Source organism: Cryptotermes secundus, unplaced genomic scaffold, assembly GCF_002891405.2.
Source record: "Cryptotermes secundus unplaced genomic scaffold, Csec_1.0 scaffold834, whole genome shotgun sequence".
NCBI lineage: Eukaryota > Metazoa > Arthropoda > Insecta > Blattodea > Kalotermitidae > Cryptotermes > Cryptotermes secundus.
Window position 1 is genome coordinate 288,695 of NW_019730112.1, and position 22,648 is coordinate 311,342.

The following is a 22,648-nucleotide window of genomic DNA, read 5'->3' on the forward strand; positions in this document are numbered from 1 at the left end:
GTTACAGAATTTTGGCCTCACATGAATTATAAAACATGACCATTAAATTGTCAGTATGGACAGTTGGGTAAACCTCGATATTTTTTAAACACAAAATGCTATCTAAGAAGATTTCAGTCCAAACAATTTTTTTTTTCAAGAAATCGTTTGTTAAGAAATTCAGATTGCATATGTCTAAGAAGTGGTGACTTAGCTAGCCACTGGGTAGTCTGTATGCATGCATAAGTGACATAAAGGTATCAGTAGCATTGTTCCTATTTCCACCCTATTTGAGATATCTGGAATGAAGCCATAAAGTTCAGTGCAAGCAGTATATATAAAGGAACATGAAAGCGTCCCTGTTGTGACTTATGACAGATAAAAAAGTGTGTTCTTATTATAACTGTAGACTGAAAATATTTCGTTAGGAACATATCTCCACTTCTAACATAAGAGTCATCATAAAAATAGGGCTCATCTTATGAAATTTCATGATACACATTTTTAAGAACATATTTCTTCCATAGTATGGGGACAAGCCACACACGTAATAAGGAAATGTATTCTTATTCTAGCACCCTATAAAAATTTATGGAACCGGACACTGTATTCAGTATCACATTTTTACTTTTTAATAAATATTAACTGATTACACTGTTTTCCAGCTTCAAGTTCAGTACCCCATTGAAAGAAAATAATTAATTATTGCTTGCTCCTTGATCTTTATATTTGTAGGACAGGAGCACCCTGTTGCAGACATCAGTCTCCTGCTTACTATATACACAGCCTTGGACAACAGTTGACTAAGGCAATATATCACACAAAAAAACCCTTGCCTTTTTGAAAAGTCAGTCCACAGAACTGACAGTATTCAACATGTTTGAGCATTCCCCTTAGATTCACTACTCTGATTTGCGCCTGCTGGTACAGGTCCCTGTTATGAACATGTAAGTAGGCAGCACATTAGGATGGAGGCTTGCCAACTGAAGCCATCTTGGTTGGGAGCACAGACTTGGCCAACTGTTTAATTTAAACTGATATATGAGCTAATAGGAAATTTTAAAGAAAGTTTATTTTGAACACTAAGATTGAGGTTTATTTTTGTGAAATGAACATTTAGAGATATACTTTCACACCAGTAAATTGGTTTCAGTAGATATTCCCAAGAAAACTGTATTTGTTCTTGTACACCATATGTTACCTCTTCCAGGAATGTTTTAAGACAAATTTTTCCTTTCTATCAGTACTGATAGAAGAGAATTGTGTATCTACTATTTGGACACAGCTTCTTGAGCCTTCACGAAGTAGGTGAGAAGGTCAATAGGTAGAGGAAATACAATTGTGGAATTCTTCTCTGCCGAGATGGTGTTCAGAGTCTGCAAAACATAACAAAAGGGGTCAAAAATCACTTCAAAATCCCTGGTATACTTTTTTGCTTGACTTTACATGCGAGACAGCAGGTTATTGATGCATAGTGGACAGAGACCCATGCAATATTCAAATATCTCTGAACCCAAAGATGCACATACCTGAAGATAGCGCAGTTGCAATGCAGCTGGAGAATCACCAATAACTTCAGAGGCTTCACGTAAGGCTCGTGAGGCCTTCTGTTCACCTTCAGCAGCAATCACCTTTATCACCAAACAATAAACGACATATCTGAGCCTATATTTCACTCACAGACACTCTTTGCATGTAGCACAGTACGAAATGCCTTAGGCATAAGTTCCAACTTTGGTTATCATGTTTTATTTCATGATGCTTTATAAATTTTAAAATTTACTTTGCTCCAAACTGGACAGCATGGATATCTGATTCATTTAATGTCATTTTCATATAAATTTTAAGAAATACAAAGCAGATTAAAATATTTTTCTGACAGAAGATATATTCACTCAACGAAATTGTGTTCCATGTTTATTTTTTGCATACAAATTATTGCTTTTGAGAGATTAACTTCAGAAAATAAGGTAAACCTACCCATGATACATGGCCCGCGTGTTCTGTTAACACTGTCACAATCTGAACACTCAACCGTGGGGCCATGTAACTGAAGACGAAGGAGAGGGAAAGAACATGATGATGGAGGAAGACATGGGTAAGAAGAACAACATGAAGTGACAGGGAGAGAAGACAGAACAGGATAAAGCAGCAGTGGCTGTGGCAATAGCAGTAGCAGCAGCAATTAAAAGTGAGATCATGCAGGAGGATACCAAAAGAGAAGATGAACAAGAAGAGAAGAACTGAAAGAGGATAGAGAGAACAAAAAAAAAATGATATGTAAAGGAAAATGAGATTATGAAGTAGGAGGAAGAGATGGAGAACGTATGAAAACGATTTGGGTCTGAAAAGGATAATGTTTCATCGCAGTAAACTTGTTACCTTCGCACGAGCTTCCCGTGCAGCCTCGGCTTCAGCTGCCATAGCCCTCTGAAGCTGTACAGGCAAACGGACATCCTTGCTGTGGAATCAATTCAAAGCAGTGTCGGTCTCATTATGCACTCACTTCTTTCCTTGTTGGAACTCGACATTCTTTACAAAAAGATCTTACATGACAGCCATATCACTCCATTTGTTGGTGACTTATATCAGTCCCTAAACCAATGGAAGGTAAAGGCAAATCTATCCCTGTAACAAGCTGTGGAGGCCCATAGTGTTGTGAGATGTCGAGGCTTCCACATTTTCAAGACAATGAGCTCACAGATGGCGATAAGGTTGTCAGCCTTATGCGCCGGCCACCCTTTACCCCCCAGGAAGATTCCTGGTACTCGTTTCTGTTAGAGGCTGAGTCGACCACAGGGCCATAGTATGGATGGAAAGATTAGGTAAATTGAAGAAATCCACCTCCTTGGAACTCGAACACGCGACTTTCCAGCTTGTTGCATGGTGCCTCAACCAATTATGCTACTACATGACCCAAAACCAGTGGAAGGATTTTATTAAAATTATGTTGCAAACATACAAAATTTTATACGATGGGGCATTAGAATGGCAAGACTCACATCTCAACACGCTCCACCTTTATGCCCCAGGCATCTGTCGCCTCGTCCAGTGTGAGCTGCATGCTGCTGGATATGGTGTCCCTGTCACTGAGAATCTCATGCAGAGGTCGCATGCCCAGCGTGTTCCTCAGGGTGGTCTGCGCCAGCAGGCGAGTGGAGTGATGTGCATTTTCCACATTGGCCACAGAGACTGTGGCATTGGAAACACGGTAGTACACCACAGCATCCACAGACACTGTGACGCTGTCTTTCGTGAGAACCTACACACGTAAACATCATCAGCCCAAAGCTCTACAGTCTGCAGCAATAAGTCCTACTGGACCAAGCTGCATAACTATGAAGAGAAATAACCAAAGCATTCCGTAAACATGCTGCACCAAAATTCATGCATTTATACTACTGCAGATATGTCTCAAACAAAATTCTGTAGCCAGTAACCTGCTAGTTAACCTTTACACTAAAACAAGCAGTTCTGTATCTCAGCATCCTGTTGTAATTGTTTAACTTTACATCCACGTATTTATCGTCCATCAATATTGCAACAGGATGCAAGCAGGATGCACACAAAGCTGGGAAAAGTAAATACTGGCGCTGTGGGTTTGAATCACGCTTAAGGCAAGAAGATTTATGTTTATTTGTCATCATCCATCATACATATTATTCAGTATCACAGTCCTCCTAACCTGGAGCACTGCAGGGCTCAAAATTCCTTGCAAATCCAAGAATTCCATTTACTGGAATGGGGGCAATTTGAAAAAAAAAAACAGGCTCAAAATATGAAGTGTAATTCTTAAACATATATATAAAATGTAGTTTAAACTTTATAATAATTATACAAAAACGTTGATAGTCTCTATTTAGTTTACTGAAATAAATGTAATAATAAATGAAATTTTATTTATTTTGCAGGATATCATTGGTAAAGAGTTCACCAGATTATATGGCGATAGTATCACAGGAGAAATTAGAAATAGTTTGAAGGAAAATTCCAGAAACATAGACCTGCTGATAAATTAATTTCTGGTTTGCAAAATTATAAAACAGAGACTTTATGAATCATATTATCATGATTTATGTGTGACTATGGACAGGGTTTGGATTGGAGAATAGATTTAATGACCACTTATACACTCATGACTTGTGACTACACTTTACAAATCACTGACATACACAGCCTATTGTCCTCAGTTTATTACAGTCTCCACTAGCCGTTTCCTGGAAATGGATTTTAACGTAGGAACAATAATAATCTCACTGAATTACCTACTCCACATATCACATATAAAGTCTTCTTTTCACAGCCACACTTGTACAACTATTTTCTTCACAGCCTCCTGTAGAGAACTGAAAACTCGAACGATAACTGCCAGGCTGGCAGCCATTTCACATCAACCTCCTAGTCTTCTCTGCACAGGCTGACTTTCAGCTGACTGGGTCACCCACATTTTCTTCCTTATAACCCCTTTGTACGAACCCAGTAGTAAACACTGTTTCCACCAGTAACTCTGTTGTAGAGGCATGTTTACCACGCCACTGCATAACAATGGCTGATGTCTCATTGTTTGTTTTGAGGTCTTTACCTAGCAAGCGGTCCATAAGGCTCATAGCCAACCACTCTGTAGTGTTATGTCTTTAAGACCCGGTCCTATGAATCTCAAGATGTTCTCTCTTCATTACTGTTCTTGTTGTCCTAAGTCCTTCAATCCCTTCAGTCAGTAGTGGAATGCTAACTGTGGAAGACAGGCTCCTTCAGTTCTTTACAAATAAACTAACTAGCTATCTAACTATCTATCTATCTACCTAGCCACCTAACTAACTAACTAGCTATCTAGCTACCTAACTAACTAACTAGCTATCTAGCTACCTAACTAACCAACCAACCAACTAACTGACTGACTGACTACCTGACTAACTACATAACTAACTCACTAACTTCCTGGAGCTGAGCCCTCCTTGAGAAGCTGCCAGTTGTGAAGCTACTTAAGAACTTCCCAACATTTTATGAAACCCAAAAGTTCATGACTGTGTTCACAAGAGCCCTCCACTTCTCTCTGTCCTACTACAATTAATGTCTCAAATTTTATTGGTGCCCTTGCATCTCTTTAACTATATCTATAAATTCCAGTTTTTCTCTGATGTCCAAATTTCTGTTGTAATCAAATCTAGCGAAGTCCATGTAGAAGTCTAAAAAAATACCTCTGAATTGCAATCTGATTTCTTGGATACCTTTTGGATTAAAATCATATTTCATTATCATAATTCAGTGTCGTTCTTTGTGTGTGTAGTGCATGGATCAAAGCATTTGATTCTGCAACAGATAACATTCAGAAGGCTCCGTTTACTATGTATCCTTCAAGTAACTATCTGTTGCACGCTGTTGCTCAGTAGTGGCATACTCAGTGTTCACTCATAACAAACTCATGTTTAGGCTTCTTACAGCATATATGAAAATATGGTGCTCTGGTTGGAACAATGAGTGATGTCACCAGTCAAGGGTGGTTAATAACTAGTGGGGGGGGGATATTCTCTGTGCAATACACGTGTAGGGTATGACAATATAGGAATATAAATTTCAAGTCTGACCTCTAAGTTTAATTATGAAACTTTACATATTATTAGGTTTATCTTTTTTTCAGTCAGACTTGGTACTAAAATTCGCATGGCAATGACTATGAAGTTTATTATCTTCTGGGGTTTAGCATCAAGAAACTTGAAGATTGAGGCAGCAGGTTCTTCTAAAACACTGGCAACTATCTTACCAGACTACACGGTGTCATATCCCAGAAGATACTAATCTTTAATCTTGCTGTTTTTATTTCTGCACACTCTGAATAAACTAAATTCCCTGAATAATTTTCCATGTCCAAGAAGGCAAGATCACATAATCTTAACTTCCACACTAGTTGTATTAAAGTTGAGGCCATGGTATGGAGACTCACAGATGGACCCCCAACCCCCCTTTCCACATCTCGATCGAGCAGTTACGCTTCCTTCTCCCATACGTTTACCTACATTCCTGTCCAGTCATCTAGCCTCTCCACTCATACAAATGTTGATGTAATAACCATGTGATAACTTTTGGCAGTGTCACATGATGTGGACTGGCTGATATAGACCAGAGGGGGGCTAGAGAGGAACAGAACAGTAGGAAGATAATGGGAATTAAGCTAACTATTCTTCCTATCTATGGGACTTCTTCCATAACCTCAAATTTATGAACTGGTTTTATTGTTCACATCGTTACAGCCACGAATCTAGTTCAGAAATGCAGTTGTAAGAAACACTAAATACAAATAAGATCTGAAAGTCTTTGATGATGGTATAGTAAGACAATTATTGTACTTCTGGACATTATCCTTTGTCCTGGTCTTTATTTAAAATGGTGTTTTGAGGTCTGGATTTTGTCTCCATCTTGAGGTAAAAACCTACTCAGCTGGAACCAATTAACAGAGCTCTAGGTACTGGTGTCCAGAGACAGGGACTAGCTCTATCAATTGGGCCCATCTAAGTAGGTTTCTACATGAAGACAGAGACAGAATCCAGTCTCCAAAATGTTATTTTTAAAAAAAGCAGGACAATGGGACAATGTTAAAAAACAACAATTTACAATACAGAAGTGAGCATTTCGAAAGAAAAATGTGCTGCAGGAAGGAAAACACTTTTAGCTTTCCACACAAAGCTAGCATGTCATGTGTTGAAGCAATTTATCTTTCAATATTTACTATCACTGCATATGAAACCGAACAAAACATGTGATGGTGAGACACTACTGTGGGTCATGTGACAACACCAACTGTAACACCAAAGTGTCAATGTGCATGTTCCCATGCAGGATGAGGGGCACACACGGGGTGGTTCACAAACATGCCGTGCACACAACTGAAACTATGATTCTTAATAAATGGTAACTTTTCATGGACTCAGATAAACCAAAAACTGCTGTCTCTTCTAATGTAATTTTCTCTCAAGCAACCTTTAGCTTGTACAAATACTGTGTGAACAAATTAGCAGACAGCATTGAGTACATAAATGTTCTGTAAATGTAATGTTCAAACTCAAAGCTGACAGCACAATATATGTTCATACATCGTGGACTTCTAAGCAGTTACAAATGCTCTACTTTGTTTCCACTCAACAAATGCCTCACATAGTCTGAGAAAGGGGGCTGCGCCATAGCTCAAGCGGTTAGTTGCTGCCTTCCCACTGTGGTGGCCTGGGTTCGATCCTGGGTCTGATCAAGTGGGACTAGGGCGGGTTTTCTCCAAGTACTTCGGTTTCCCCTACCAATCTTCATTCCACGAAATTCTCCATCATCATAATGACCCGAGGCAGGCTACAATAGACCAATCACTGGCCACCATGCTGAGTGGACCAGTTGGACTCCACCCCCCACTAAGCGAATTTAAATAAGAAAAAATTTTTAGTCTGAGAAACAGAATATACCAGGCCGCTTCACAACATATTCCTCGTACTAACCATCTGAATCAGATACTAAGATCTGAAGTCCCCCAACCATTAAGCGGTAAACGGGGGAATCTGGTAAAATAGGCTCGGACTTCTAGCTAAAAGAAACTACTTACATTAGACTAATTAATGAAACCAAATTTGGACATTACATTACCCACAGCCAATTTAAGATGATACAACAGCATTAAAATGTGTTGTTAAGTTGCATACATTAGTGCCAACATGTTCTGTATCAGGTATGATTAAAATACTGATGCTGTAACCTTAAAAAAAAGTGGGAAAAACTTAGTTAAAGAATACATATTTTGTTTAACTAGATTAAAATTTATGTTAAGAACAACAAGGTTCTTGAAACAATACCCAAAATTTGCAGCTGCTGCTCATAAAAGTATTGTCACCATTCATTTAAGAATCAAAGCTGCATGAGAGAGGAACAGCCGCAGTAGGCGAGCCAGGAGAACAGACTTGGGGGAGCTCATTTTGTCACAGAAACACAATTCTGAGCTCGTACAAACCATATATTCCAAAATGAAAGCATGGTTTTTGAAAGTTGACAATACACTGTATTTATATACACCATAACAGCTGAAGTTAAGGTTCCTTAACCCGCTAGCAACGCAAACCCCTGGCTCCCCTACTGTAATGTTGTGGGCACAGCTTACCTCCTGGGGAGGGACATCGTAGGTTCGGGTGCGAAGGTCTACCCTAGCATAGGCATCGATGCAAGGCAAGATAAAGAATATTCCTGTTGAAGAACAGGGGTTTAAATTAACGGTTCAGAGACACATATGGGAGGGGCAGGGTGACACTAAGATGGGGTTATAAAACAATGTTGCTGGCTTAACAATTATACAGCACACAATTTCTCTCACTGTTATTCCTTGCACAGTCCGTGTGTCTGGGCCCCATTTGCCTTGTTTTCTGGTGCACCTCAAGGTCAATCTAATTTTGTTAATTTCTTTTATTTACATCCATAACTGTTATTATTTGATGAGTATCTAAGAATTTATTAAGTAATAAAGTCTACAAAGACTGCAAATATTCACAAATAGATATTTATGTAATATGGAAGATTTATATTCTGAAGATCATATGGGCTTCAACATTCAGAAAACCACCGCTATTTATTTTAATTTTACAACTAATAGTAACTATTTTAACTACCATACTGCAGATATTCTAATTCTGTGTAAGAGTTGTGTAGAATATTTCAGTGTTATGTTGAAGACTGAACTGTGTTTCTTGATATGTTCATTATATATCTTCTCAAGCACTAAAGATTTTATAGGTCTTGTTCATTTCACAACGCAATTTTTCTTTCTTGCAGAGCTGTAAGGTACTACATGTTGCTTTAACCAATGATCAAGCATGCCTCATTCACCTGAAATAACTTTACATTGGCAGATTTGAATAAACTTGAAGATATACAAAAGAAAGTTACAATTTTATATTGTAATTGATTTTATCAGTAAGACTTTTTTCACAACTATTACTTTATTCTAGGATGTTTACAGTTTATAATAGTTTATTGCCGATGACAAGTTGATGCTTTATAGGATTTGCATTTAGAGCACAGTCTCCTGAGTTGTAGTGCAAGTCCACCGACATCTCAGATGACTTCCACCAACTACACAGTATTACAAGTCAGAAAATTCATATTCTCCTTAACACTTTATTTCATTTTGATGGTTTCAATGGGAAAACAGATTGTCTGCAATGGAAGCTGTTAGTATTCCTGATAAGACTGAAATAATTTGGGATTTCTCCATTTTCACTGTAAGCAATAGTGTGGGACCCAGTCCCTCAAGGTTTGCCAACATTGCCAATAAGTAATGTCAGTGTTCTGATATTTTTAATAGCAATACCATTTCCCTGGAGGGCACATATCCTTTGTATGAATATAATCCTAGTTAAATTGTTACATTTTTCTATTTTTATTCCAATTCTTTTTATATTATTTTTATTTGTTTGCATTTACAGTGGGGTTTAGTGCTTGCTTCCAGAAGGTTACTACTGTTGCAAAATTATATTAATTAACTAATTAATCAAACTATTATTGTTGCTGTTATGTTGCTGCAGCTATAGCTGGTGGTGGTAGTGTTTGTTGTTAAAGGGAAATGCATCACTCTTTATCCAGTAAGTAGATTGTGAACCATCTTCTTGCAGAATTACCACTATTACATTATAGACCAATATGACAGAATAAAAAGGGAAGACTTGCAGGTGACATCATTGTCTGTTCTTAAGTCTGAAGAGACAACAGCAACTCTGGGTGGATAAACTAACAGCTCATACAGATTCACAGTGTCCAAGCAATTACAACCTTCATGTTTGGGCACTGGGTTACAGGGTAGACTACATGGCTGACATGGGTATAGACACAGAGGACAGGAGCCACCAGATGCGGTTAACTTATGTCCATACACACAGAGTCATCAAGTGTCTTGTATCAAGTACTGTAAAACATAAAATATACAAAATGGAGGAGGCGCATACATATTCCCTTTTTGTTCAAATATTAGAAAGCCTAAAAATATTAACTCTGTGGATTATGTCTATACATTTTCCTTTTTATTAAGGATTAGCAAGCATAAAACCATAAACTCTATGGAGAAGGCCCACACATAATCCATACCTCTCTGACCTTGATACAGATTGCTGTTTATTGCAGATAAATCTGTTGTGACAAAGCTAATCACGTTTTAGCATATGGCAAAGAATCAGACAAAACTTTCCACATAACTGATAACTATTTCTGCATGATATCCAACAATTTTTTCATATAAGAACTGTGGATCTTAGTAATTTCTTGCATAATCCATTTTTAAGAAAATTTTATAAATGTCAGTTTCAACTTCATGTAGCGTCAGTGGTTATAATTCACCAGTACAAACCAAAAATGAATTCCCTTTACTGTGAAACTCAATACCAAATTTCATCAAAGTCTGTCAAGAACCTCTGGAGTAGTGTAAAATTTGATATGCCAGCAGTTCATTTATTACACTGTTAAATTGAAAACTAAGAGAATGTTTTCTTATGCCTGCCATATTGTTGCTTTGGGCTGTAGAGAAAAATTACCATAACAGAAAACCTTATGTTTTGAAGATACTGTCATATATAATTTTAGGACCCTGCATTAAGCTGTGCTAGTGTCAATTTGACCTCCATCATTAGTAATTTCAGGAAATTAAAGAGTACATGTCTGGTGTGGTCTCAGATAAGATAATGTATCAATTCTCTGAAAAAGTTCAGATTATTCAAAAGTTGAAATGAGGTACACACTCGCAAGCTAATGTCTATCTCATAAAACTACAATGAAAAATTAAAAATGATGCAGGAATATTTTTGTTTGTATTTACCTACAGATAGGATTAAACATTTTCTCCTTAAAAAAGGGAAGTGAGTCACTATTCAATAATGATTCTTCTCATATAATGTAAAGGGGAAAATCCCCAACTCCAATTTACACTTAAAATTTTTGTGTCATTTCATAAGAAAAATGAAAGCTGTTGGGTATGCATATAATTCTAAATTTATTCTCTTCAAATTTCATTTGATACCAAAACGTCGAATGGAAATGCAGAATCTGTAAAGCCTCTGACATTTCTGCACCACCATGTTACTGCAATTGCAGTCTACATAAACTGCCATGGAAGTAACTAGCCTAACTACATCAATGTAGACATTTTGAAATGCTGAATTCTATTAATGTGACACCATCTTACCATACTCAAAAGTGGAGTTTAGTAACTAGGATAAGATGCAACAGATTTCATTACTATTTAACAATGATGTAACATCTCATTAGGTATAAGGTAAATCTATCCCTGTAACAGGGCGTGGAGGCCCACAGGGTTGTGAGATGTCGAGGCTCCCACATTTTCTAGACAATCGCCTCACAGACGGCGGTGAGGTTTTCAGCCTTATGTGCCGGCTGCCTTTTGCCCCCCAGGAAGATTCCTGGTACTCATTCCTCTTAGAGGCTGAGTCGACCCCAGGGCCATAGTGTGTCTGGAAGGATTAGGTTAATTGAAAAAATCAAGTGACCTCATCAAGAATCAAACCTGCAACCATCCAGTTTGTAGCACAGTGCCTCTACCAACTACAGTTTTTATCAGAAATTTAATTTAATCCTTCTTCAACAATGACATGTCCTTACTAGTGTTGTCTACAAATGTACAAAACCCCAAACTTGACGACTCTGTGTGCACAGTGGGTGCTGCCACTGCAGCTGACTTGCCTCTTGTGGAGGAATATCATACACGCAGGACCGAAGGTCTACCTTGGTGTAGATTTCAATACACGGCAGAATGAAGAGGACGCCTAGTGACAGAACACATCTCTCTCATTGGCTCTTACAAATGTCGAGGATACAACTAGATGATCAGTTAACATCATATTTCAAATATTGTAAGTTACAACCCTGCCCAGACTGAAACTACTGCTGAATATGAGCACAGAAGCTGTAATAGTGGCTGGGTACTAGCACAAGAACTATAATAGTCACCAGGTACTAGCACAAAAACTGTGATAGTGGCCAGGTACTAACACCAAAACTGTAAGACTGAATGGGTTCTAGCACAAAAACTGTAATAGCTACCAGCACAAGAACTATAATAGTCGCCAGGCACTAGCACAAAAACTGTGATAGTGGCCAGGTACTAGCACCAAAACTGTAAGAGTGACCAGGTTCTAACACAAAACTGTAATAGCGGCCAGGTTATAGCACAAAAACTGTGATAGTGGCCAGGAACTAGCACAAAAACTGTAAGAGACCAGGTTCTAGCACAAAAACTGTAATAACAGCCGGGTACTAGCACAAAAGCTGTAATAGTGGCCGGGTTCTAGCACAGAAACTGTAAGAGTGGCCGAGTTCTACCAGAAAAACTGTAATAATGGCCAGGTACTAACATAAAAACTGTAATAGTGGCCAGGTACTAGCACAAAAACTGTAATAGTGACCGTGTTCTACCACAAAAACTGAAATAGTGGCCAGGTAGTAGCACAAAAACTGTAATAGTGACCATGTTCTACCACAAAAACTGTAATAGTGGCCGGGTACTAGGACAAAACTGTAATAGTGGCCATTTACTAACACAGAAATTGTAAATAATGGCCAAGTACTAGCACACACAGTGCAAAGATCAGGGATATTATAGCAACATTTACAGTAAAAACAAATTTGTAACACTAGTACCTGCCGAATTTCACGTGAAAGACTGTTTCATAATGAATGCTTTTTACATTTTCAATTATATCACCTATCGACAATTCCCCCAGTCATCAGTTTTGGGAATTATTTATCATCCTTTTTCATAATTCAATGCCAGTGCCCTGAAGTTTGACCCTTGGCACTATAAATGTCCTTTCATAACTGTATGGGTGAGTCATAAAATACTGTAAGTCTTAAGTAAAAATAACTTCCTCCCCTTCAAGAAGTATCTACCAAAAGGAACACTCCATGAGAAATCAGTAGCCACTGAGCTGTCCAAAAAATTGCCCACCTATTAAGGAATCCAAAGTTTATTACCATGTTCACAGAAACTTGCCATTTGATCTTATCCTGAGTCAGCATAATCAAGTCAACACTCTTACACCCATATATTAATGACTAATTTTAATGTTATCCTCCAGTCTACATTTGTGACTTCCAAGTTGTCTCCTTAATTTCAAGTTTTTTACTCATGTATATCTCTTACAGTTTCCATGCAGGTATATGTCCCACCCATCTCAGCATCTTTATTTGATCAGCCTAATAATAACTGGCAAAAAATAAAAATTATAAAGCTCATCATTATGCAATTTTATCTCTCTTCCTGTTACTTCTTATCTCTTTGGTCCAGATATTCTACTCAGCATCTTGTACTCACGCATACTCAACCTGTGCTGTTCCATTGGAGTGAGACCAAGTTACATACCCAAACCACAGAAGTAAATTTCCAGTTTTGTACATTTCAATTTTTAGTTTTCTAGATAAAAGAAGGAAAGATAAAATATAATAAAATAAATTTTGTCCTGAATGGCAGAAGGTCAAAAGCATAGAAATATAGAGAGCACATAAGTCTTAGAATTCTTACTCGTATTGAATCCACTTCTCTGGTTATGTAAAATTAAAATAGTTATAATATTGTATTGTAACATTCTGCTGCAAATCACTTATTTATTCATTGTTAGTTATAAGCTGTCTTACATGCAACTTCCTTTTTAAAACCTCTAAACATTCATAACAGCTACACATGACATAATAAGAGGATCTGTCTATCACCACAGGTCACATGGGTGTATAGACAAGGTCATACCACAAAAACTAAACTTACAGACGGTAGCAGAGCAGTTTCATCAGCAATTTTAGAGATATCTGAAAAATGACCAATGTTGCTCAATACATGCAGTGTGCATACACCAGAAATGTAGAAGAGATTTTAAGGTTAAAAGCTTTTAAAGGTGTTAAAAAACAAGTTGCACATAAGACGACTAAAAACTAACAAGGAATAAAACAGCTATAGCCTAGATCTGGATGTAAACGAAATTTCCTTACCTGGTCCCTTCGCACCTCCGGACATGAGTCGTCCCAAGCGAAATATCACAGCTCGTTCATATTCTTGCACCACCTGGAATAAGTGTGACTGCATGTGAGCCATGTGAAGGAAGACGTTTACATTCTCATGCTAAACTCGTTACACTTGATGTCCCTTACTGCTTATTCTTGTAATTAAGAAGCATAACAGCTGCTACTTGGTGTTTATGTTGGGAATTTCATCTGTTATCGGGAACTTGGCTGCTTACAGAAAAGGATTTATTGAATTGTCGACGAGGCGTGTTTACCTCGCCGTTGCCTAGCAACAGACGTCCTACTGTTGCGCGCGTTGACTCCCGCGGGAATGTGTTCACGGAGTCATTGCCTAGCAATGGCTATACGCGTCATATTGTGTATATAAGCCACAGCATTCGTACGCCTGACACTTTCTGTGTTTCGGAAGCTAATGATGACAATTATACATCCAAATGTAACTCGTTTTGGAAAGAATTTCTACTCATGGCCCGTCGTTTAACAAATTATTTATCTTCCCACTTGCCCCTGCATGTGTGGCTATAGTCGATTAGTACCGGCAAATAACCAAATAAACATTGGCGCCAATTGATGGTGGGTTGTTCACTTCGGTCTACAAAGAAATACCTCTTATGTAAACAATAACACTCATTTCCTCACGCGATGTTCCCAAATGTCAGGTCACGACACAGCAGCTAGATGTGTGCAGTTTGTTTTCAAGTAGTTACCTTGGTTACCGGCATACGAACATGGTCGCCTGCACAATTCGTCGCCCAAACATCAGAGTGCGCTGTGTGATATGTCCATCAATTTTCGGGAGACTGGGTTTGAAGTGTGCAGCTTATAACTGACTTAGAACAAAACACATTTGCAAGTACAGTAACCTTATGGAAGTACATGGAGACAGTTCAAAAAATATTTTAAAATCTGAGAAATGCCTATTTCCTTTCCGCCCCAAAAGTGGAGATAGAGCGCTCTAATACTCAGGGACATGTGTCAACTGATTGCGTCAGAAAAGTAACTTCCTAAATATATGTATAACCTAGATATTCACTGCCTCCCGTGTGGAGGCGGGGTCGGACACCTCCACCGTAGCCCTGCCGAGTCATAGGAGGCGACGAGAAGGAAACCCAGTGCCTGGGGGTATAACCGGGCCACCCTGTTCCTGAGGGTCCTCCAGGTTGAGGGAGTCTCGAATCTGAGACAGCAAAATGTGGTCATGAGTCCCACGTGACTCCGACCTGAGAATGACTGCGTTGAGGATGGCCCTCAACAATTGTAAACGGCAGACCCGTCCTCTCATCAGAGAGGGCGCCCCATATCAACAAACCCGTAAATGTCTGACAGTAAAAGAATCTTGTTTTCGGCCCAAAATGAGTGCGTGACACTAAAGACACTGGCCGACTGACCGTCAGTAGCAACATAACCTTAAAAGTCTTAAGATTAAGGTGTCATGAACATCAAAACCTGCCGTAATGAGAACTGAGTTGTTTTGTGTTTCTTGGACTACAAAATAATTCTTATGTGTCGCCCATTTAAAGACGCTGTGTGTAACTCGTGAGTACACAGCGCCGAAACATTGGATAACATGAACAGTGTATTAGGATGTGGACGGCAGTGTCTGATTTAGGATTTGCTTGGAGGGACGGAACAACGAAACAATTTTCAATCAGGATATTCGGTGCCCAGGCCGAGATTCGTACCGGGTACTCCCAAATATAAATCAGAAACGTTACCGCATGAATCAACTTCCTCTGTGAAAAATAATGACGCGCTCTTCGAATTAATATTGAACATTCCACAGGAAATGATGAGCACAGACGGACGGACAGTGTAACACAGTCGTAACTCGACCTGCGACTATGAATTTCCCGATTTACAATCAACCTCACCGCCATCTGTGAACCGATTGTCTAAAGAAAACGTGGGAGCCTCGACATATCACAACCCTATGGGCCTACACGGCCTGTTACAGGCATAGCTTTATATTTTTACCTTACCAGTCAGTGAGCCCGCGGGTAACAATCTCAAGCTGTTTGAGATTTTGGCGTTATAACGTTCAGAGACAGAGACGCTAACTTCTAGCGTTACGTGTAAGCTAACTAACGGATATCTAGAGCAGGAGGACCATGGGCTCCAGTGAGAGGGTAAACATGCCAGATATCTTCCACGCCTCGATTTTTGAGAAAAAAGAAAAAACTTAAAGAGAGGGAAATGCACCAAATATTAATATCAATAAATTGCATTTTTATTGGAGGAGATATGGCAGGCATTCCCCATTCAAGCATTTTTAAATGAACATTAAAACTAAAAAAAAGGAATGTACCAAATATATTAAAAATATTGTGGCTTACAAACCCGTTTCTAGGCAGCGACCGCGAAACAAAACGTAACGATGTCCGTTGCTAGGCAGCATATTCTTAATAAGCAAGAATAGACGGCCGATGCTATGGAACGGCTCGGTAAACACGAAGTTTTCTACTCGGACTGTGCAAAGAGGTTATAAGGAGGACAACTGAAGGAAGATTATTGCATACATTATGACAGATAACTTACTACTGCAGACAGCGACTCTGACAAAAGACGGACCCGTCCTCTCATCAGAGTGGGCGCCCCACAATAACAAGGCTGTAACTGTCAAAGATTAATAAATATCCGGTCAGCAAGTCTGACGTTACTGACCGACCGTCAGTCGCAATGTGACTTTGACTTGACTTGACTTGAAGATTATTTCAGTTGGAAGGGACCCGCCATTCAGAGAGGACTTGAGCCCGGAAACAGGGACCATCCACTGTTAGGAGCCGTTCCAAGCAACTACTGGTGAAGACACTGCGGGCTAGAAAGTGATTTTGTAAAGTGTGTCAGTTGCGATAGTGTTATTTTTTTTCCCTGGCACTACAGCCCCAGTGGGCCTAGGCCTACCTCCATGAACTCCGTTCACTTCGGTTTTTCTAGGTCTTAAACATACGGTAGGACTCCTTGGGCGAGTGATCAGCTCGTCGCAAGGCCTCTACCTGTACACAAACACAGAAAAATGCACACAAACATCCATGCCCTGAGTGGGATTCGAACCCACGATCCCAGCTTCCGAGCGAGCGAAGACAGTGCATGCCTTAGACCGCTCGGCTACCGTGACCGCCGCGATAGTGTTATAGTTATTTGTAATTACGGCCTGTAAGTGGTCAATAAATCCATTATGTATTCCCAAACCCCGTCTAAAGTCACTGCATACTACATGACAATATTTTTAAAAAGATTCTTCCGTTCTGAATATATTAAGGCGAACAGAAACACAGTCTTACACGACTTCAGGGTGTTTGTCACCCCTGCTTGGGGCGGGGGAGTGTTGGTGCCCACGGAAAGGACGACACAAATACCTGTCACACGTTGTCATACCTTGAAACAGACGCACAGCGAGAAGGGCAGGGTGCAGATGATGAGGGCCCAGGAGAGGGCTGTGAGAATCGTGCCACACACGCCTGCATCGCCTTCGGACTCGTCAGCTGCAACACGCAACACACATCTCTCTGAGACAGGCCTCACTCTGACTACACACACGGAGACTAAAGTACGAGGGAGAGTCAGTACGTAGGCCACAGATTGGAGTAAAACAGCTGTAATGGACGTAATAAGTTCTGTATGTGTATCGCTAGGTAGCAGCACAGTCCAGCTTCATGACAGTCTAGGTGACTGATGTACATTTGCATGTTCAGAGGCTGGTTTTAGTAGTCAAAATGGCAACCGTGCTTTAGGAGCAAATTACCGAAGAGCAGCGTTCTGTTCTGCGTTTTGTGGGCAAAGGATGTTCTTAAAGTAATGTTTCCTGTTTAAGGTGCGAAGTGTTTGTCGCTAACTAAAGGCTCTGTAAAAGTATATCCCTACTTCAGCTGCTACGCAACGGCTATGTAACACGTTCCGCAACAAATACATGCGAGAATATAATAACTGCCATATGCGCGTGTCTGTCAGTCTGTGTATCTCTCTATCGTTGCTAGGTAACAATTCCTTAAAGATGTTCTCGCTACAACCAAGAACTGTTGAAGTCGTATTCTATACGGCCCGTGTCGTAATTACTTCTTCGCAGAGCTTCATATTCTATTCAACTGGTTACACCTGAAGGAATGACTGTTCACTTAAACATCAGCACGGGAACTTCAATTTTCACATCGGATTTGAGGTTCTAATAGCGGCGACTATGAAGAGATCTGTCTTCGGGCTGTAATGTGGTGTAGTCTGTTGAAAGTCACGGATCCCACGTGGAAGTGGATTCGAATACCTCTACTGTAGCCCTGCGAGTCGTATAAGGGAACCCTGTGCCTGGGGGCATAACCGGGCCACCCTGTTCCTACGGGATATAAATATGGGGACCTGGCCTTCCCGGTTGGGGAAACATCGAATTTGAGACAGCAAAACATGGTCGTAAGTCCCGTGGGACTCGGACCCGAGAATGACTGCGCTGGGGAGGCCCAGCAGCAATTGTAAACGACAGACCCATCCTCTCGTTTGAGAGGAGGGCTATAACCGCAAGTGTTCAGTTGGAAAATAAAAATTTTGGTCGTGGGTCTCAAGGAGCTTGTCACCAAGAGGAACTGATTGGCGGTAAACTTCCAGTCATGAAGTAACTCTGACTCTGAAAGTCAAGGGGCGTTTTTAGTTGTGCTTGAAGAATATTAAATTTTCCATTCTATAATGTCTCATAAATTGAAAAATTGATACACCACTTCCATTGCTTTTTTTTTTTTTTTGGTCTTCGACATAAAAGCAAAGATAAACATATGAAGCCTACTTCTATCTCTGTGGACTGTGTTTACGAATGTCGCAGGAAATGAACGGAAACGTCCATGAGGCCAAAGCGTCACTTCGCTTCGCGTCAGTTTGTCATGCGCGCGCAAGCGCAGGAACATGTCGCTCAGCGTCTCGACGCACACGTCAGTTTATCCACCGCTGTTGTGTAACCCAAGATAAGGACCCACTGAACAAACAGGAACTTTGTCTCGACCAAGAGGATAGACGCTATTGATTGCATGGCAATGAACCGTTATCCGAATGTTTGATCAACAACTTACAGTCACTCCAGACTCGCCAACAACTCACGCCGGAAATGTCACTTCGCCTCTGTCAGGCCGAGTTCTGGCCGCACATCTACATGGCGCCCACAGAACAGGTGAAAAGGATAAAGCTGTCCCTGTGTTCAACTAATCAAGCACTACGCCATGAAGACGTATGGGGGAGTGGAGGTATAGCATCATCATTCTCTTCCTCGGCAGTAGATCTAAATAAATGGTCAGCTTCACGACCCGGCTGCTATGGAGAAGACAAAAATCTTGCCACTACCGGAAATTGAACCCGAATCGTCCAGCCCGTAGCTCGTTGCTATACCGACTGAGCTATCCAGACTCCTTACTTACTTACTTACTTACTTACTTACTTACTTACTTACTTACTTACTCACTCACTCACTCACTCACTCACTCACTCACTCACTCACTCACGGAGCTGAGCCCTTCTTAAGGAGAAGCCAATTCTGCAGCTACTCAAGAATTTCCCAGCATTTTATAGAACCCGAAGGTTCATTACCGTGTTCACAAGAGCCCTCCACTGGTCCCTATCTTGAACCAGATCAATCCAATCTATACCATCCCATCCTATCTCTCTATGATCCCTTTTAATATTGTTCACCCACCTATATCTTGGTCTTCCCAGTGGTCTATTTCCTTCTGGCTTTCCCACCAATATCCTATATGCATTCCTCTTCCCCCATTCGTGCTACATGCCCTACCCACCTCATCCATGACTTGATCATTCTAATTATACTTGGAGAAGAGTACAAGTTATGAAGCTCCTCGTTATGCAAAGCTATCCCGGCTCCTGGGCATATAAATATATCTGTAACATTTATCAATATAACAGCTGTTGAGAATTCAAATGGAAGGCCCATCATTCGGTATACAAGTTCTCGTGTTCTTAATTCCCTTGCTTTCTTCTGTATGCCTTAACAGTCGTACAGGTTACCGAATGATACGTCGACGCCGGCGTTTAGCGCAACCTTCCACGAATATACCGCATAGATTGTTAGTCGTACGCTGTCTCCTCTATACGCATAGTAGGAACATTATATCGTAGCGTCACGGTGTGCTCTTTTGTCGTGCATTTCTTCGGTTTCCGCCAGCACAGTCTGTATAGACGCAGTGTGACAATTAAGTTTCCGAACTGACGCTTCTTTTTTGTTGTGGGGAGAAATTATTGTAAATGCAAAAAAAAAAGGCCTAGGCAATGCCCATCCGGCCTTCTGTAGCACATTCTTAAGGTTCGGCCATACAGAGCGCTACGCTATGTTCGCTACATACGCTACGTACGCTGTGTACACTCTGCGACGCAGCTAACATAGGGAACATAGCGTACGGAAGTCTGTGTGGCCAGTCATATTGGCAATAAAGGGAGATATTCTTCTGTTCGTATAGCGAACATAGCGTACGTAGCGTGCGTCGCGTACGTAGCGCTCTGTGTGGCCGAACCTTTATAAACATCTTATTCTATCATAACGGTCACCCATCTATTACAGTAATATTATTAATGCCATCTATCGGGGATGAACGGGACTAGTTAGAGAGAACGTTTATTTATATGATGTGAACGTTTCAACACGTTTGGTTGATACATATGAGGATTACAATTGTTTTGGTGAAGTTAGTTTTTTGTCTTGTCAAAGCTTCAGAATGGAACAAAGAGCAGTGATTAAGTTCTGTCCAAAATTAAAGAAAACAGTTACTGTGTAGAAATAATATACGTCACATGTTTATAGCAGGTTTCAGCCTTTAGGCCATTATCTGGTATTGCAAATGTACCATTAACTTACCTGCTCTTTCTTTGCGTATACTATGCTGCACTCCACATATCACCGTCAGAAAATTGCAACACTCACAGGATAGACACGGTACCCTGACATATATACATACATTACACGCAGAAGGATATACAATTCTTTATATGTTAGATGTATATAGTACCTGCCTGGGCTTCCACCTGTACATCGGGTAATTTCACGACTGGTTACCAATCCTACCTACCAGACTTCACGGTGTTATGACACGTAAAGTCACAATCTTCTTTTATTTTGGATTCTCACAGCTGTGGATGTGAAGAGCAATATCTACACGAATATAACTCCGTGTAGTCGGGTGAAAATAAAAAACGACGTTTCGGAGGAATATACTGCTTCCATCATCAGCGTCGAGAAATAAGCGCTCTTACCGTAACTTGCAATCATGAAATCTATAGCGACTATTTCTCCCTCGGAAGTAAAGACACTAAGGCAAAAAGAATTTCAGCACAAAGCGACAGTTCACCTGCCGGCAGCGCGTCCACGTACAGGAAACCAGCAGAACACAATATTGCGTCATTTCCGAGCGATTGATATTGTGAGCTGAAGTAGTAGCAAATTGCTAACAGCCGTGCACGCATCGCTGTGTAGCTACTTTTTACCGCCTCAAATAGAATAAAAGCAATTATTTTTCAGGGTGCAACCGTTTATTTTTTTGTAAACAGTAAATCTTCGCTAATCCGGTGACAGTTAGAACGGAAGTCGTATAATCATCATCACCATCACTGGCACGACAGCCCTTTGTGAGCCCTGGTCTTCCTCAGGACTGCTCGCCATTCTTCTCCATTCGATGCTACATTCGTCCAGTTCTTTATACCCAAAATTCTTATGTCCTGCCACACACATTCTTCCCATCTCAATCTTGGTCTTCCCACTCTCCTATTTCCTTCTGGTTTAGTATTAAGCATTCTCTTGATGGATCTATTCTCGCTGGAAGTCGTATAATCCGACAGAAATATGAAAAATGAAAAATTCTGTTCACAATTAAGGTAAAGTTGCCCCTGTGCGTAACTAATTAAGCACTACACAATGAAGACGTATGGGGTTTCTTGACCTCGGCACTAGCTGGAGGTGAGTTGGCAGCTTCGCGCCCCGACCGCTTTACCCCAGGGGAAAGAGCCCTCGGTATCCATTGGTACGAAGCCGCACTGTGGCCCTGGGGTCGAGTCAGCCTCTAACAGAAATGAGTACCGGAATCCTCCTGGATGGCGATCTGTGAACCTATTGTCTAGAAAATGTTGGGGCCTCGACGTCTCACAACCCTATGGGCCTCCACGATCTGTTACAGGGATAACTGTACTTTCACCTTACAAGTCCAGAACTCCTCAGAGCTAGCACTGGGCTAGCGGATTTGCCGGCGCAATCAGAACATTAGAACACGGCACTTCGGTTTCACTGTGCGTGTGGTTTTGTGACCTCAGCGTCGAGTCCTTCGGTTGGTCGATAGATAAGCTCGTCGACTCTATCATTACCCCGATACAGCGTCCTTTTATTGATCACCGACGTCGGAATAGTAACACTGTGACATTTATGGTGAGAAGTGTGAGGCAGTCTTTGCATCTCTGTCGTTCAGAAGGGGGATGAGACAAACAGCAGCTGGACCACACATCCTGTTCCGAAAAATTCCCTGATACGTTCAGATGTATTATAAAAGAATCGAATGTTCTGTCAACAACTGTATCTAGATTTGAAATTATTATGTCTTCACTCGCACGAACACTGGGGTCGTTGGTTCAAATCCCACTCTAGGCATGTGTGCTTTTATTATGT

The 22,648-nt window shown here is 40.5% G+C and overlaps 1 protein-coding gene across 6 annotated transcripts in view; it reads right to left on the reverse strand.

Annotated features, from left to right (window-relative positions):
* Positions 1–403: 403 nt before the first annotated feature.
* LOC111866223 (band 7 protein AGAP004871) overlaps positions 404–22,648 on the reverse strand; it is a 55,607-nt gene continuing 33,362 nt past the window's right edge. For 5 of the 6 annotated variants that reach the window (XM_023854973.2, XM_023854971.2, XM_023854972.2 and 2 more), the window contains 7 exons: positions 17,395–17,501; positions 13,987–14,059; positions 8,111–8,193; positions 2,982–3,241; positions 2,362–2,440; positions 1,509–1,610; positions 404–1,355 (listed from right to left, as the gene is read on the reverse strand). In XM_023854973.2, coding sequence (XP_023710741.1) covers positions 1,251–1,355; positions 1,509–1,610; positions 2,362–2,440; positions 2,982–3,241; positions 8,111–8,193; positions 13,987–14,059; positions 17,395–17,501 — 809 coding nt within the window. In that variant the 3' untranslated portion in view covers positions 404–1,250. Of the gene's footprint in view, positions 1,356–1,508; positions 1,611–2,361; positions 2,441–2,981; positions 3,242–8,110; positions 8,194–11,688; positions 11,772–13,986; positions 14,060–17,394; positions 17,502–22,648 lie in introns of all 6 variants that reach the window. The other variant, XM_023854970.2, reaches the window with a different exon arrangement.